General features: G+C 37.6%; 1 protein-coding gene across 22 annotated transcripts in view; it reads right to left on the bottom strand.

The window, feature by feature from the left end:
- SSBP2 (single stranded DNA binding protein 2) overlaps positions 1 to 18,572 on the bottom strand; it is a 188,493-nt gene that overhangs the window by 52,126 nt on the left and 117,795 nt on the right. For 17 of the 22 annotated variants that reach the window (XM_050912629.1, XM_050912642.1, XM_050912634.1 and 14 more), the window contains one exon: positions 5,851 to 5,940. The exons of the other annotated variants lie outside the window; for them this stretch is intronic. In XM_050912629.1, coding sequence (XP_050768586.1) covers positions 5,851 to 5,940 — 90 coding nt within the window. The remainder of the gene's footprint in view (positions 1 to 5,850; positions 5,941 to 18,572) is intronic. 22 annotated transcript variants of the gene reach the window in all.

The raw sequence follows: 18,572 nt of genomic DNA, 5'->3' as shown, positions 1-18,572 counted from the left end.
ACAAACCCAATGTTGTTACCTGCCCAAGTGCCTTTAAAAAGCAGACAGGTTCCTTATACAGATGCAGTCATGGCAAACTTTTGGTCAACCACGTAATAAGAGATAAAGATAACTAAGGTTAATTAAATATGCATTTAAATGTTTCTCATAATTGCAGTGCAAAAGTAAGCAACCAAGGTCAGATATTCAGCAGTGCTAGTTGCCACTAACTTGGAGAAACATGATGAATTCCACTGGATTAGAAACTAGAACTTCTGAGTAACCTGATCTAGTTGAAGATGTCCCTGCTCATTGCAGGGGGGTTGGACTAGATGACTTTTAAAGGTCCCTTCCAACCCAAACCATGGGTCTAACTCTGCATTTAGGTGTGTTAAAATCGGAGAAGTAACTAAAAGGCAAATAAAATCCTGTGAAATCAATACTTTTCATTCTGTTTAAAAATTCAAATTACTTCAATGAACACAAGCTCCAAACTTCCCTCTGGCCTCTGTTTATTTGCTTACTAAAGCTGATATTGTCCACAAAGATCAAATAAATATTTATTTGATATGCAAAAATATAAATGTAACATATCTCAAATCTTTTAGCCGATTTAAAGGTCAGTGAAGAGATGGATGGAAACGGGCCAGCACTTCAATACCTGAAGAGCAGCGGTTTACACCTGAACACAACCCTCATGCTTCACATGGGCACACTGGCGTGTGCCGTGGAACAGAAGCGTATCTGGGCTTCAAAATTTCTGTGACGACATTTCCGAATGCTCATGTTGTTATTTTCTAAATGCATACCATACCATGATGTGCAAGTATAAAACATGATTTTTTTTTCCGATCTCACTGTCCTCAAGAAGAAGGGAGTGAGGCTAATACTGAACACTTTGAAGGACTTGCTCTGCCTCTTTCTAAGAGGGCTTTCACAAGTAATAGTTCTGTACTGCACAGAACCAACCCTGGTGAAAAATGCTGGTTGTCCTCAGGCCAGAAACTGGAAGTAGGATTCAATGTGAAAATCTGAGAGTCTTTGAGTCCTATGACCTAATCCTCTTTGATCACAAGTGGATGAATTTAAGTCACCGTAAATGAGTTTATTAGAACCTTGTGTAAAGCTTTGGCTGTGTCATTATATGCATCCTCTAATGTCTAGACCCAAAGGTAAATAATTATTATAATCTTATTCAGTCCTCCAGTTGCCCTACTATTTCAGTATCAGATAGGACTCCAAAAAGAGAGATGAAGACTAGGTCACGTTGATCTCTGTGGATGGCCATACGAAGAAACTAACAACAGAGTAACTCTGATGCTAAAAAATGGCACAGAAAATGTGCTAAATTACTTTATTTTATTAACATAGGTAGCTAAGTGCCTTCCTCACACCTTAGCTTCATGTACAGGATGTGGTCTAGAGGGGAAAACTGGCAAACTGATGATGTATTTCAAGACTCAGACTGGAGTTAGATGAGCATTTCAGAAACATATACAGCCATCTTACGCTTACGCAATGTAATACAGTTTTATGACTCCTGTTGCCCAAGTAATAAATAACCTTTTAAAAGGATCATCACTTACGACATTCTGTTTTAACAGGTGGAGAAACGTGAAGAAAGAGAATTGAAATGACTTATCGTGGGTTACCCAGGAAAAACGTGGGTAACTTAGGGATGAATTGCCCATTGTTTTTTAGCGTCCAGGCTCACACTCTTGACTCCCAACCATTATCGTTCTCTGAGGCTCCGTATTTAAGAAAGCAACTTATCAGAAGCACTGACCCACCAGACATCACCCTCATTGAACCGCACTTGACCCATTACTTCAGCCTGAGACAAAATCAACCCTAAAACTTGATTGGGTTCTCCCATTGGAGTTTAAGAGTCTTGTATGACAGAACTATTGTCTTCGCTCCTCCTGTAGTCCCACACATTTAGTTTTGCTGCTAATGAACCACAAGCAGATTCAGCTACTGCATAACCCCAATTTATTTCCAGAGTATCACCTATTCCACGTACTGAAAGAAGATGAGGACAAAAAAAAATTTAGCTATGAGATTTAGAGTTGCATTAAAATACGTACACACTGGTAGATGAAATTGAGACACATCGTACCTCCACATAAACCTGTTTTCTTGACTTTTCAAATTTCATTTTTGACACTGTAAACAATTATCTTTTCAACAAAAAGTCATTTAGTTGATGGTAATAGTTGTGCACAACTCTATCACCTTCCTTTCACTGTATCATTGTAAGGTGTTGCATTTTGGACTGTCAGCACTGTAGTGATCATGATCCATCACCTGAATTGAAGTATAAAAATACAAGTACTGAGAAATACAAGGCCAATTTAACTGCTGGCTTCAGAACTCCACCTCTGTGGACCAGGCATAAAATGCCAGAGACCGCTAATTAATATCAGTGCTAGTGGCCTACGTATACATGAAAACCTCATTTTACGAAGAGCAGAGTTTTACCAGATACTGTCTGAGAAACCATACTTCTCCCATATTTATGTACCTCCATGTGCTATACTAGTGTACTACATTATTTTCTTTTATAAAAAATAAAATAAATCTATTTTCTTTTATAAAAAATAAAGGTCACAGAAATAATGCTAGTGTTCAGCAGTGCCAATAAAACTGGAACCCAGGTAACGTTTCTTGGTTCCCAGCACAGTCCCCACCTAGGTTGCCACCTTCCCCTGACCTGTCTGATAAGAAGCAACTGCAGCAGCAAGAGCATCCATTTTGCTTACATCCCAGTCAATGGCTAGTGCCGCACGCCGGAATAGAGTTGCAGTGCAAAACGAAGAGCCAGTACTGACGAGAAATGAAAATACTTTAAATCGTCTAGGAATTCTGACTTAACCATGCAGAGCTGGAAGGTATTGGCTGTCAACAGCTTTAGCTTAGGCCAATCCAAACATTTCTTGAAAGCAACAAAAGGCATCCTTATTATTCCAGGATAACCTTCTAGATAAATTTCAGCTTGCAAAAAGTTTAAATGTTACAATGTTTTTGTAGTGCAAAGTTCTAGTGAATTAAATATAGATATAAGCACCATTCTTCCACTGTTTCTATAATCTTCTGACTCTTAAAAAACAAAACTGTTCACTTTCGTAATCTAGGAGTGAGTTGCAGGCCTAAATTCCAAACTCTCAGTGAAAGAAGACTGGCAGTTCATAGCAAGGCTGAAGTTTGTCAGTATTCAGACCAAGACAGAGGAACATGTTTTCTGTGATTTGGTTTATTCTTGTGATCAGCTGGGATCAGAGGAATTGCAGAAGAGTATACAGAAACTGATTGTCTAGTTAAAGGTGTACTAGAAAGAAAGCACCTATGAAGGAAGTAGGAAGTTTTGATCACGAGTTTCTCTTTCTTGCTTGTCATTTCATCTGCTTTTTATGGCAGCAGATGATGCTCCTCTGTTTTCAAGGTTCACATACATGGCTATGTCTGCCAATACATTTTCTTATCCTTAGATAAATTGACATCGGTAAGATTCAGCTCTGTCTGAAGGTAATACAACCAGATATTAGCTGCTTCTTGACAACATTCACTCCAACACCACAACACGTTGTCATGGACTGTCTGTACATATTTGCTTTATACACACCTTACAGTTTCAGCACACTGTTATGCAACTGACTGGATTTTGGCTTAGCTCCCCTTGCTGGGATTGCTCCCAACCATATCAATGTACCTGCTATTGAACCTGCAGTTGGATTTGCTAACTAGCATGTTATTTCTTTATGTATATTCTTAAGCAGATGACTACAGCACAAACTAATAATCTCTTGAAAAATGTCTGTTCTGTTGACAAGGCCATCCATCTGAGGAAAGCAGATCTCTATCAGCTAAAACTGTAAGGGACTAATCTTGAGTATTGCACGTTGCAGAGAGACACAATGGCACAGACCCAGCAGTTTCAAGGAGAGGTGAAGGGTGATGTCTGGAGGAGTCCAGACCAGACTGTGCAGACCAGCTCTTGGAACCTGCCTTGCAGAAGACTCATTGGCCGTGCTGTTGAGTTGATGATAGCTCTGATTAATGTCACAAACTGTGTTACACTGAAAGTGTATTTTCCTCTGTTCATTTTCAATCTCAGGCCTTGCAAAGAGAGCAGGCTGTTGGTGGGACTTCAAGTAAGACTGAAGTCACACACTGACAGACAAGGAAAGTTTACCCATACTTAACTTTCTATCAAATTGCCCTTCTTACATCTTTAAAGATCTAGAGTGGCTAGAAGTCTTTTCACACTTCTAAAAACAAAACTCCCACACCCTCCTCCTGCAAAATCTTTAAAATAGTTACTCTTTCCTCTATACTTCACATACTTGCCCTATCTGTGCCCCTTCCTGCTCTTAATTGTCCTCAAAGACAATAAAAGAAAAAAACTTTAAACTTTAATTCCTTTTACATTACAACTGGAGTGGGCGGCTAAAATGAGAAAAAGTGAAATATTTATACAAAACAAAAATTAAGATAAAATTGTGTTTAAAAAAATCTACCTAACCAGCTGTTCAAAACAGCAAAAGCAGAAATAAAATAATTAATCAGTTCTGCCAACTCCTGAGGATTTTGTGACTGGCAATAGCAAGATATTTTCTACTTCACTTGCAAATATCTTTTCATTCATGTATTAAAAATCACGCCTCAGTTTTTGAGTTGATGAAGGAAAGAACATACTCATGCCAGGTTCAGGGTTTCTTTACGTAGGTATCAATACTGTAGATAGCAGTTTTTCCCTCTGTGACTGGGAAAAGACCACACAAATAATGTTGTCACTTACATACAGTGTAAATAAAGACTGCTGACATCCTGCCATTTTTGTAGAACCACCATTTGGATAAAAAAAAAAATTAAAACATTTCTTCTTTTTTTCCAGATGAAATATGCTTCTTCTGTCTATGTGTCTCAGGGAAGAAGGAAAAAGACACTGGTCTCTACCTGGATTTCAGCACTTGGTTTTTACACAACAACCTATCACAATGTTCTCCCCACATCACAATCCTAGAAATCTGGGTTGTTTCTTTCACATCATGAGATCAAGTATGTGAAATGGAAATCTCTGTTCTTCCTGAAGAGCTGTTTCAATGCTAGAGATGCTGCTACTTTTTGCTCCTGCTGCACAGCCACAGTAGTTTGCCAGTGTGGAGAAAAACAACCGAGCTTTGGTGAAGAGGAGGTGCAAGCTCGCTCATAGGAGCAGTCCAATCTTGGATTACAACTGTTACGTTGGCCTTGCACTAAAAGCCGCCACTTTTTCCTTCATAGTATTCTGTACTGTTAATGTCCAAAGTGCTAACTGGGTATTTAGTTTCATTTATGACAAAACTTAATAGAAGCAACACACAGTCTAAATCCTTGGCTTGTTTTTTTAGGCATTAGGGCTGAGATCTTCCATGTGCAAGGAGATGCTCAGTGGGACATTCTTAACTGCCTAGGTCTAATTCCCACTGAAACTTCAACATCTTAAAAATCTGGCCTGTGGCTTTACCACAGAGCTAAACATGACCAACAACGTTCTTACTTTAAAGTTTCAATGCAATATATGTATATTACCATAAGAAATTATTTTAAAATTATATTCAAGCATTTTCACTCTCCACTCATAAACTGGCACCATTTCTTATCCTTGAAATTCTGAAATGAGTTGTGCTGTACTATTTCATGAATGAATACTTGTCAGTCAGAGAGATCCCTTCCTTTCCACCTATTCACTTTTGCTAAAAAATAAACTCCCAAGTATTGCACCATTTAGTGAGACATAGTTTAGAACAGGACCTTTTCTACAGACTTGTAAACAGTATTACGGAGGATTTTCTATCCTAAAATTCCTGTAATCGTAATTTTTCTGAATACCTGAAAAAAACCCGGTGGTACAGGACCTACTGGCATGCCATCTCCTGGGGGAATGTTTCCTAGCACTGGGCTGGGAGCTGCTGCAGCACTCTGAAAAGAACAAAGGGAGAATAAACCTTTGTCATTGCATGGTAGGCATTAAACCCCCCAAAAAAAACCCAAACCAAAAAAACCCCCAAAACCTGACCAAAATGCAGAAACTAATTCTCTGGATATGTCATAATGCCATTGTTTCATCTGAAGGTAAATTAAAATTGTATAGTGTTTAGTCTTCATTTATACAAGTATAACGATTTGTTAAAATAACAAACGTATATTGAGGGGAAGGATGCTATAGATTGCATGGATATACAAATATGCATCAATTAGATAAATCTTGACTAGATTTTTAAAATATATTGCATCTGAGCGTGTCTATATATATACAAATGTGAATGTAACTTGCACACTTTTTCTTGTATCATGCGTATAAACATCCTCACACATGCACAAGGATATACATATAGTATAAAGTAATTAATTTATGCATTTTATCAGCAATTTCCAAGCACTTTAAAGATAATTTCAGCAGACTGTAATATTCTTTCAGAACTACATCAAGCTTCAAAACAGGATTCTGTTACAGTACAAAAAGGAATGCTCACGATTCTGCTGGTAATGCTTATGATTTTACCAACCCCAAAAATAACCACCATGACAAATCAGAAGAATTCAGGTTACGTTTTTGGAAGGGAAAAGAAAAAAGGGATTTCTAAGAAGTGAATCAGAGGATGAAATTAGTTACCTTTGCAAATCCCTCAGTTGGAATAAGCAAGTAAAGAACATTGCTTCTGGCAATTTACAAGCAGGAGATCATCACAAAAAGGGAAGCCAAACTGTTATTGTTGTCATGTATTGGAACCTCAATTACTTTTAATTTCTAGCAGTCTTCCTTCCTGCAATATCTTTCTGTAGGGCATAAGGCTGAATCACCTATAAAGGCTTACAACGTTCTGTAAAAGTACTCATGCACACACAATGCATTGAGAGCCACTTGCAGCTTACTAATGACCTGCCAATATCTGCCCTACAGAATATGAATGGCTTATGTTTATTAACTTGTCACTCTATTGTACGCTCACACTTGATATCCAAAAGATGCAGATCCGTAAATTTTATTTCCAGGTGTTTGGCACGCTATCTAGGAAATTAAAGAATAATGCTGGAAAGATTTGAAAACTGGCACAAAGAAGGGCTGACCTTTTTAAACCAAGCAGAAAGGAAATATTCAGTTAATTACCACAGATTTTTCAATGGCTTAAGCTGTGCTTTAGAATCAAATTTCTGAACAACTAGCAGTAGCATATTTAGCTTCTAAGCTGTATGTTCTTTCCAAACAAAAGTCTAGAACATATCATTAAAATACAAAGACTGCAGAAAGTGCTGGCTTCAGAACTGAGTGCAAGACTTTGACCCACTAGAAAACTCCATAATAAAGGGTCTTATTTACGCAAGGATCTGGTCTGCAGGATCAGTGTTAAAATACTATATAATTGCAATTGACAGAAAAAGCCAGTCAGGTGAGTTGGACACAGCAAACACTTTTGAATCATAACACCTTCTCATGAGAGGCTACCACAAACCAACCAAACCAGCCTATAAAGCTGTAGCAAATAAAGACGGTTCTCTGCTAGCCACTGTCATTCTTTAGGCACTGCCTGAAGTTCATGAGACTGGAGTATGATGCTGCTTAGACGCATGCAAAATAATGCGATTCCCTGGAAGATCTCAGGTCCTTCTCTCAGGTCTGTTGCAGTCTCTTGGCCTCCCAGACAGAGGGGGAAATAAGCAAGTGGTATGAATGCAAAGAAATAACTCCTGAGGAAGAAAATAATTTTGTTACCCTTCCTTTCTTTTTATGGCTTCTGTGAATGTCCACTAATTACTTCCAGATTATCTACATTTCCAAAGGAAAACAGAAGAGAAAGTTTTTGGCTTTTTTTTTTAAGAAAAAAAATGACCTGTTTAAACTGAGCATCGGGTAACAATGTCCACTAAAATCATGAATAGCTGCAGACACAGTTTTAGTGAAGTATATTGGATCTTACTTCCATATGTACAGGTTTTCTAGATGAAGAATGACAACACACAGATTGAGAAAATCAATGATGTTAAAAGCCTGAGCATCTTAAAACGTCCAAAATAGCCTGCACTGCAGTCTCTGACTAAGAAGGAGCAGCCCATTAAAGGGGCACTAATAATGATGAACCTTATTACAATATCATCCCTCCTTGCATACTAATTCCTGATTGCCCCTATGCTACCTTAGCTGTGTCCATCTTTACTGGCCGTGTAATATGCACTGTAATATGTCCAATGGAGCTGACGCTACAGAATAAAGCATTTGAACAGACTCTAATAAATCACTGGGCAAACACATCTCAACAGTATGAAGTCAGATAGGCAAAATACTGTTAGGTTGCGAGATCTCAGAAAAAGCTAAGCAACACCTCCTCTGATACATGACCTGTTTTCAGAAGCCTCCCATCCCAGGTTCCCTCACTCCTGCTCATATTATTTAAACTAAACTACACTAGGCATTAATGCATGTCAGAGTGCCTTAATGCACTCAATGGGTCTTAGATGTCCTCCTCAACTGCGGCCTCTACTGAAGCCCCCAGGTTACAAAAGGATGCTTGTAAGAGAATGAGGGAACAATTTCTCAGGATGCGGTGCTCCAATAGGGATATAGGGATCTGCCCCCGCTGAGTTCATGCCGTTTCCCACACTTTGAAAATCACTTCAAAAAAGAAAAATGGTAAAATATACTTAACAGTTTAAAAAAAAAGAGAGGAAAGGATTAAAATTGTATCTGTTAAGATTTATGTTAGCCACTAAACCTCCTAACAAGGCTTTAATAAGACATATACCTAAAGATAACATTTTCATAACTGTCTCAATAGTGGTGGGTTTTTTTTTCTTTTAAATTTTTTTCTCTGTTTTTGAATCTGACTTAGCACTGATACCAGAGGAACCCAGCTTCGTTCCTCGGTGAACCTCAGAGATCAACACGCAACTCTCTAGGACCGGTAAAATGGGCACAGAGCAACTCTCTGTCTAGTGAGCTACAGACATAGTAATGAATGACTGTAAGTCTACCTCACACATGTAACGAAACGCATTACTTTCAGAGGTGCTGCTGATTTCTGTGAAGGGGATATGGCTCCAAAGAAACCACTTCTTAGGAGGAGTGGGTTTTGTACAACTTTGTTGATGAAGAAGATACATAGAAAGGAGCCGGATGAAGCCAACACATGAGACTGGAGAGCTTCTACAGGCTCCTCAGAAAGCCTCTGCTTGAGGACTGAAGTCCCATTCTGGAGAGCTGCCCTGAAGGTGGCCAAAAGATCTGAGCAACGCTATCATCGGATGGATATTGGAGGAATCATTTGTGATGATGAAGGGGGAAGAAAAGCAAGGTCTTGTGGCGGTGATTACACAACAAGTGACCCAGACTGCTTTACTCGATCTTGGTTCTTGTGGTTTCCGAAGAAAAAGGTCTCAACTAGAGGAGAACTAGCTCTTTGCTTCAGGCTAGTTACTCAAAATTAAATTCATTTACTGATGTTGGCTATTTTTTGATTGTGGACCATGATGCTTCAGGGAGGTATTCAATGTGTTGATTTTAATTGGCCTAATTATTTGAGACTTGATTACAGCATGCAGTTTACAGACACTTCTGCAAAACCATCTCTCATCTGTATTTCTGAGTGGGAAGGAGGACAGAACGATGCAAAGTTTGAGCGGCCATAATAGTAGGTCAGTTTTACTGACATTTGAAGTACTGCTTAATAATTTTAAGAATATTGTAGTTATAGGCATTCTGCAATAGTCCAGTCCTAGGTGTTACAGAAACTTCAATTTCTATCTTTTGTTATGTAATGCACTGGGGTTTTTTTCTGTTTTCATGTTTATTTGTTTGGGATTTTCTTCCCTGATGGGCAATGAAGTCCCAAAACCAGAAATAAAGCATTTTCAGTGTTTTAGGTATATTACATTTTCTAGCTTGTTCTATCCAATGAACGTTTTAAGAACTTATACCAGGTACATCAATAAATAAACCTGCAACTGCTGCATTGAAATATTCTTATTTATTCTATCCCGATGAATTATTCAGTTCTTTTTTCACAGTCCCACAGCAAACCATGGCTTCTTTTTGCATGCATTACAAGTTGTTCATCATTTATACTTCCATTAGTTTGACATTTTAAATATTTGCAATTTGCTTTCTCTGCTTTTCATAGAAAGATGAAATAGGAAAATTTAAATGGCCTAATCTTTTTGTACAGTATCTTACCTCCTTAAAAATGGAAAGCTGTATTTGCTTTTGTAGCTAAAATACTGAATTTATGGTATCTCTTTACAATTATTAATTAAAATGGTGTACTTGAATGAAACTTATTGTGGTCATTCTTTGCTCTACCCAAGCTACTCTCGACAATGTAAAAATAGATTATTATATTAAAAAAATTAAAACTAGCCACAGTTTAGGCTGTTTTTTACAAGAAAGAAATCACAAAGTAAATAAAAAATAAAAATAAAATAGGTTAGTTATTCCACTAGCACAGCATCTGAAATACAAAAATCCAGAGAGGAGTCTGCAACGTGTAGGTTATTTTTTGAGGCTATCACAAGAAGTGGTTTATGACAGAAGTTCACAGAAGAATTCCATTTGCAGTCAAAGAATTTTACAAAGAAAGGACTTGACTTTATCTATAAAAATCCTCATCCGGCTCATTCGCTAATCTGGGCATTTAATTTCAGGTATTTTGCTTCGTGTAAGACATCCTTATTTTCATCTAAAGTAAGAAGTTTATCACGTTACTAAATTTTTCCACAAAAAGGAGATTTCTAATTTTTTAGAAGTCTACTTCATGATGAATGATGAAATCTACTTGATGATGGATGAAAGAAGTTTTATCTCACATAGAAGACAGATCTATGGCCACTTTTGGCCACTCAATTCCCTCATCATCCAAGCCTCCTCCATAAACCTCCTCTACATCAGCCCTAAATCTGCTGAGTTAGCTGGACAGTCCTAGTTCCTGCTGAATTACTAGAGGTGGTGGGTACCCACTTCTTCAGCTGCATCAAGCACCAAGCCATTCCCTCCTCCTACCGGCTTATTCGGAGGCAGTGTCCTTGTGTTCTGTCTTCTGTGGCAAAGCTTGAGCGCATTACTAGTGTGTTGTGCTGTGAAGACCACACAAGTAAAACTCCCTGCTGGACTCCAGGCAGAGACAAGGTAGTGCCTCTAGATGACACCGAAACTACTGGCACCAGTGTCCACGATGCGGGCAAGTTTAAACCCTTATCTCAGGATTTAATGATGCTAAAAGTGGCATCAAAGAGGAAGAGTGAGCAAGTGTTTGCTGAGAGCACAGCAATAGTGCCAAGATGAAGAAGGAGCTGCATTAATAACTCTGGTTTGGAAGAAGAGTGGAGCGAGACCTAGGAAGGCACAGGTGCTTGCCAGTGCTGTCAAGTGTGCTAGCTTGAGTCTCTCTCTTGAAAACAAATTATTTCTATAGGGAGAGTCTGAAAAGTTGATTTTCCCTTTTAAAGATGTTCCCTCTCGCTATCTGCACAGTAGATGCAACTGTGCTTTCCCACCCTCCACAATACCTCCCATCATATAGCACACGTGAGTGAGGTGTGCCTGAGAACGCTTCACCGTCACCCCAAGCTGTGACTCTGCCATATACTGCTGGAAGCAACAGCCTGTTGATGCTTCCATAGGTAATCTCCAGGCTGACAGAGCCTCCAAAAGTCAGCCCTTATCCCCTAACATTAGGGTAAAACGGGGTGCTCTCTGGAGGGGCACTGCAACACCTACCTAGAACGTTCACACATTTTTGCTGCACGGCTTGATGCATGGTGAGTGTGATGCACAGTGAATGTAGCAGTAAAGGCAGCCCAGGGTAAACACATGAAAATGAATTAGCAGCATCAGTATGACTATTTAAAAAATTTCATACTGGTAAAATTTTGTAGCACAAATGTGTCTGAGAGCGTTTTGGAAGAACGAACTTCCAACCTGCCTTCATGAGTCCTACAAGCTGAACAGTCTGAGCAGAAAGATCCTATTGCAGAGCTGACTGCAAATTATTGCAACTAGATGTTGTATGCACTATTTTTCTGGGTTCAAGGTCAAGAAAAAACAAAACAACCAAAAATACCCAAGAAACTTTGTGTTTACGCCCAATCTCAGAAGTCCAACGCCTAAGCAGCACTTGCTGAAAGTACTCTATGGTGTAGGAACTCCTACTTCTCGTACTCCTTTTGCTGAGACTCTAATTACTTTAATGATACAACTGAAAGCTTTGTTTTTGCTTATTCCAAAATTTCATATCTGATTTTGAGTGATAATCAGAAAAAACTGCGAACGTACTCTGAACTACTGTAAACAATGATGCCAGACATACTTTAGCTTTCTTTCCTCTTTCTGAATCCTGCTTCAGAGAGAAGTTAGGTCATGAGAATTTTGGCAAGACCTTCAGAAATAATAACACTTAAATCAGTTGCTCTGAAATACAGGTTTTTCATCAAGAGTGATACTTTCATAAGAAATCTACTACAGAGCAATTCCGACAGCTAGCTGTATTATATATGCAGTACCATTTTACATTTCATCTAAACCTTAACATGACTAAGATGCATTCACTCCTCAAGTTCAAGTACTGAAATATAGATACAACTGGCACTTAACGTGATGTTAAGGATCATTTTGATCCTGTAATAAACAAACCAATTATTATTTTATTTTAAAATCACTGAGCTTTCTAACCTAAATGGATTTAGATGTCTTTTTAAAATTATGGTGTCAGTATTAATATAGTGTTTTCATGTATTCATATATGCAACCAAAATATGCAGTAACCAGACAAAAATACTCTGTCATGGAGGATATTAATACAATCAGTTCAATCAAAACCAGAGCAGAAATGTTCAGCACCTCAGGTTAGTTTTGTATACGGTCATATGACATTAAAGCACAGGTAATTTAAACAAACTGAACAGTGAATGTGGAAGGATGGATGTGAAGGACAACACAGGGAAACTACAACCACTGTTGGTACCAAGTTTGAAACACTGATGACAGCAGCATACTGTTGGCAGGAAAAGCAGAAAATGTTTAATTTTTGGTAGCTATCTCCTTGAAACCCATGCTGAAAACCCACACTGATGCTAAGCATAAATAAGACTCTGCTAGTCAGTTGATAGCTCCGAGATGAATGTACAAGGAAGTTCATATGAAAGTCAAACATCTTTCCAAATCAGTATTGCTTAATTCATCACATCCAGCGATGCCAATTAAGAGAACTGTAAATAAAGAGGAACAGATGACATTGGGGCCATCAGGTTTAGCTGTGACCAGTCCCTGCTGCACCAAAAGCGCAATACTAAGAGAAAAATAAACCAAAAGCCAACTGTCTATTTTTGTCACTTTCTCATACCCTCCTTTTTCCAGCAATTTTGTTAAGTTAAGCACAGCATTCTGGTTGCTTTCCCACAAAGGCATGGATATGTATAATGCACCAAAAAGCTAACTACTTATTACCGACTCACTAGTTATTATCTTAAAGAATATCTTCTAATTCACAGTATTTTATGCCTTCTCCAGCTTACTGCAAACAAACAAGAAAGTAACTGAGCAGACACAGACATGCAAAATTGTGTATTATGTTTTATCACATTTTACTGAGTATTTTTGATACAACTATGTTGTCTTCTTTAGGGGAACACTTAAAAAATTGTTGTTTCTCTTTTTTTTCCTGAGGACGAAGGATAAATATTTAGTACTACTTTTTCAAGTTCATGAATTTACGAAATTATGGGAATTAGGGAATTTAAATCTAGTTGGTTTTTTTTTTTTTCTGGAAAGATAAACGATGGATGATTACTATTTCCAATCACATTTACCACATGCTTAATTTCTGGTCATTGATAGCTTCAAAGTGCCAGACATACTGTAGCCAATATTGTAACAAGATCAGCAAATTTCCATTTGTAAACACTTCAACTTGTAACTTACCAAGTACTTCTAAGCCATTAGCTAGTTACAATAACAGTGCTTCATTATTTTTTACCTACCACAAATCAGAGAAAGAAATATTAAGAGGAACTACATTGATTGACCACTAGAAACCTTCTCATTTTCTCCAAGATAGAAAACTACTCACCACTCTGAACAAAAAAATAAATAAAATAAAAAATCTAAATAAGCTGTTATTCCCTTCACAGAGCCTTTGAATGCTCAGCTGTACACAAAAGAACCATAACTCCTAGACTGAGCAGCTGTGGTTTACTTAAAAAGAATTTAAGATCTTGCCCAAAAAGGTAGATTCATCACACTGACAGAAGCAAGGCATTTGAAAGATCTAGTTTAATTCTTGGTGTAGCTCCATTGATACATATTTGTCTAAAATGTTTAATTTCTGTTCTGTAATAGGAAGGCATTCACATGACAGTAGTAGTCTGAGAAGTGTAATTGTAGAAGGATATAATACTAATCTTTGTAACTTCTCAGTTTTCCTCAAATTGCAGCTCCTTACAGTTTGATCTGGACTCTGCCATTGTATTTCCATTCACTCCATCTTATACGTTATTACGAGTGATAAAGAATATATAATGTCATATAATAATAGTTCTATTAATAGCCAAGTTGTATATCTGTTATCAGATGAAAAAAATGACTTTTAATCTTTTTTGGGGGAAAAAAATTTGTTTGCTTAGTTTACTTCAGCAGACCTGTTCACTTGCTGAAGAGCGGACCTGTTGACGAGGACGGTATGCTCCGGGACTCCATCCATTCTTCTTTCCCCAAGAAATAATCCTATCCCTAAAGCCACCTCACTGTAAGCAAAGCTTCCCCATATCTGAAGTAGGATTACAGTTTGTTTTACTGTATCCCAGTGCCCAATCTGGGGTTTTCATTCTACTCAGCTGAGATAGTGAAATTCTATTACAGAACTGAAAACTAGATATTAGGTTGAAAGTATACTGTTAAGGGTAACAGAAATTATTTTTAAGGAAAGCTTTTCTATCAATGAATGAAAGGATTTCAAACTCTTGTCAAAGGACAGTATTTCAGTCCTGTCTCTTAGTGGCTTCTTCTTGGATTATTTAGAACACAATTTCCAGACAAAGATTTCTCTAAAGTATGGTTATAAAGGTTATTTTAAAATGAACCTTTATTATTCACTGGAAGTTACTAAAATCACTGCTATGCATAGGTATCAACAGAATGTTCACTTTAAAAAAAAAGTGCAAAAATAATTTGTGTTTTAAATACAGAAATAAAGTATCATCAAATTTCTGTCCATTCTTTCTCAAAACTGAGCAGAACTATACTTAAATCTGAATAATTGGCTTTTCCTATTTCTTTATGAAGATGCAAAAAATATTTCAAATAATGTTTTCAGACAATTTTCTAGGAAAGTAAGGGCATTCATTTCAGCTTAATTCCAAGCCCTGTGTTATTTAGTAATGTATACCTATGTACAGAATCGAAACACCAAAGACTAGCCAGCTGAGTTATGTTATACTTTTGATAAAATGCAACAGCATTATCGGATTCATCAGTAATAACCATGCCGCTGACAAGTTAAAGGCACTTGAGGACACAAAACACTGTTGTTGCAGCTTGGAGCCGAGTTGCAGTGATACTTCAATGAAATGACTTCTTTCCAGAAGTGACACTTACACCCCTCCTCCAGGTTCCCTGGAGACCAAGACTGCTTCGGTCTGCTAGCTTAACAACCACAAAATACTCAATGTGCTATTTTTTTCCAAGCTGCACCTCCAGATCACATCTTTGTTGAATAACTGATGTCGCAGACCATAGGTTTAACCCACTGCCTTCCTCATCATGAGGAATTTGAATGAAGATGTGCAAAGATGCTTCTCCTAAAAAGGAGTTTTTAGGAGGAACTGAGCAGAGGAAATTGTTTAACTTACACGACTGTGACACATTACATGAATCCGACTGAATTTTTAAATCTGTCTTATCGGATCGAAGCATTGCTTTTACATTTAAAATTGCTGAAATACAAAACTGCATCTATCGTCTTTTCTCAGTATTTTCTCAACAGCTGTTGGGGTCATGGTAATAGGACTGCAAAAAAAGAGAAATATTGCTGCAGAATTTTAATACACACAGTCAAATATGGCTAGCTCCTGAAATAATTATTCCAAATAATTTTAAATGGTGACTGATCATATGGCATCCTCTCCGATCAGGTCAAAGACAGGAACGTAAAGCCAATTTTTAAAAATACAGTGCTTAGTCCACCTATGAGTTTGAATAATACTCAGACGATCACTGTGCTTAAGCCATGACATACTGCACAAAGTGGGCTGATCACTGCTAGTCTCTTCTTTCTGCTCCAAACACACTCCATTTTGTTCTGTTGATGCTCTACAGAAAATTCAGTTGGTTAGGCTAGTATGACAAGACTATCTTATACCCTAACTTCATCTAGTAATTAAGCTGGTTGGCACAGTGTCTTTTAATCATTTCATTAATCTAATTGTTAAACCCATTTTGTTTTCCAAAGATTTTACGATTGCCATAGTATTGTATTCCAGTTCTCATGCCGCTGCACTCCACACAACAGTCAAGTGCTTTCCCACTTGAAGAATGTATAACGAAGAATATATATATTTTAGATATAATATATAAGAGAATAAAAATATATATAATCATAATATATACATGATTAATAACGATAAGATTAAAGTTTCTCTGCATCTCTCTGTCTCTTCCAAGTTATGAAACACAAATGAACAAATATGCTGTGAGTTGAAAGAACAAATTTTGATTATGAAATGCAAAGTAGACTGGTTTGGGGTTATCCTTAGGTCACCTGGGAGTGATTCAGCAATCTTGGCAATATAAGCACACCTTCAGAAAAAAACCAAAAGAAAACTCTGTAATTCCCTCTCTATTCAAAGTCGATTTTTGTCTCCATATGTAGCTGTCTAGAAGAGAAAGCATACACACAAAACCCCAGATTTTATTTCAGAAGGAGCTGAACTGCAGAATTTACTTCATGATGAAACTGCTCCTCTGCTCAAGAAATAGTGTATTTGGTTGTTCTTCTCTGGACCTTCATGTCATGAAATTCCTCTTTAATAACCATTACTAAAATACTAACTACAGATATATCTCTGTCTTTGTCAAGGCTGTGCTGTAAATGTTATCACTCTGTCCTAAAACATGAAAATATGTGACTTCACAATATTGTAATGTTGACAGCACATTTTCATAGACAAAACATATTGAAGCAGCCATTTGGATTTTTTTAACATTAGCTCCATTGTTGATCGAGTTAGTGGTATGTAACACAACACACGTTTTTCGTTACAGTCTCTAGCCTGAATTTCATGACTTTAAAATCAGTGGTACTTCTTGTGCATATGGGTGCTAAAAAATAAATGCTTAATTCCATAACAAGTATGTGTTCATTTTAAGACATCGAGAGACTGTAATTAAAAAAAATGCCACACAATATTAGTATTCTTTTAAAGAGATTTCTCTGTTTTTCTTAAGAGTGAAGCTGTTCCCTAAATGTCCTGAAGTTAATTCCATGAGCAGAAACGTCATCACAAGGCCAACATTTTCAGGAAAATAACAAGCATCAGAAAATTAAAGATACATGCTGGAATATCTCCATTTCCATATAACACTGAAAAAAGCCTTTAGGAATACCCCCCTACCATGCAAGACTAACTAGCCCAGTGAGGCTCATCTCCTCAGGCTCCCTCTACAGCCACCTCAAAGAGAAAGTCACTCAGAGACATCCTCTGGAGGAGTGTATCTTTTCCCATCATCTACAAACGATGTGCAAGGAGACCAGCTTTACCAAGACTGAGGTTCACCTTTGTGAAAACCCTCTCTGTATTCAAGCATTTTTAGTTTAACAACAGAAGCGTTGCATGAAATGTATGGTGCGCAGCATTTGTAACAAAATACGGTCCACTACACAGAACGTTTCAGACATGCCTGCAACTTGGGTTTTCAAGAACAGCTATAATGTTTAATTTTTAATATTCGAGTCTGAGAAAAATATTGCCAATTTGAAGAAAAATACGATAAAAGTTAAAACTCATGGAAAGCTAGCCTGTAAAGTATCTCATTTTTCTCACATTGTCTGAATATCTATCTTTGGATAAATGTAACTTCTTGAGCACAGAGTTAACACCTCTAAGTGTTAAAAGAGAATTAAGTACTGTGCTTATGAAGACCCAACATTTTCATGCTGGTGACTATTTGCTATAAAGTAGTTATCTTGGATAGTCTACCAGTAACAGGAGCCCGACCTGCTACCCCATGGGGTACCAGAATTCAGGAAAGAGGCATCCATCCATACTCAAGGGACAGCAGAGGCAGAGGGCTCAGTCCTCCGATGACCTGCCTGCATAAGGCTTTTCAGATGTTCTTCTAAATGCTTCAGTATCTGAAACACTCTGCCTGTATCTCAAACACTTTCTATCTGGAATGGTGGTCTGATGCACATGTCTGAGACTTTTATCCAAACTTAGAATATGGGTAAAAAAAAAAACAAAACAAGCCACCCCCCCCCCCCAAAAACCCAAACCAAAAAACCTAATAAATTTCATTTGAAACACAGCAGTTCTTCTGCCACCCCACCAAAGAAGCCAGGCAGAACAGCAGTGTC

The sequence above is a fragment of the Gymnogyps californianus genome, chromosome Z (assembly GCF_018139145.2).
Source record: "Gymnogyps californianus isolate 813 chromosome Z, ASM1813914v2, whole genome shotgun sequence".
NCBI lineage: Eukaryota > Metazoa > Chordata > Aves > Accipitriformes > Cathartidae > Gymnogyps > Gymnogyps californianus.
This window is presented reverse-complemented; position numbering and strand designations above follow the sequence as displayed.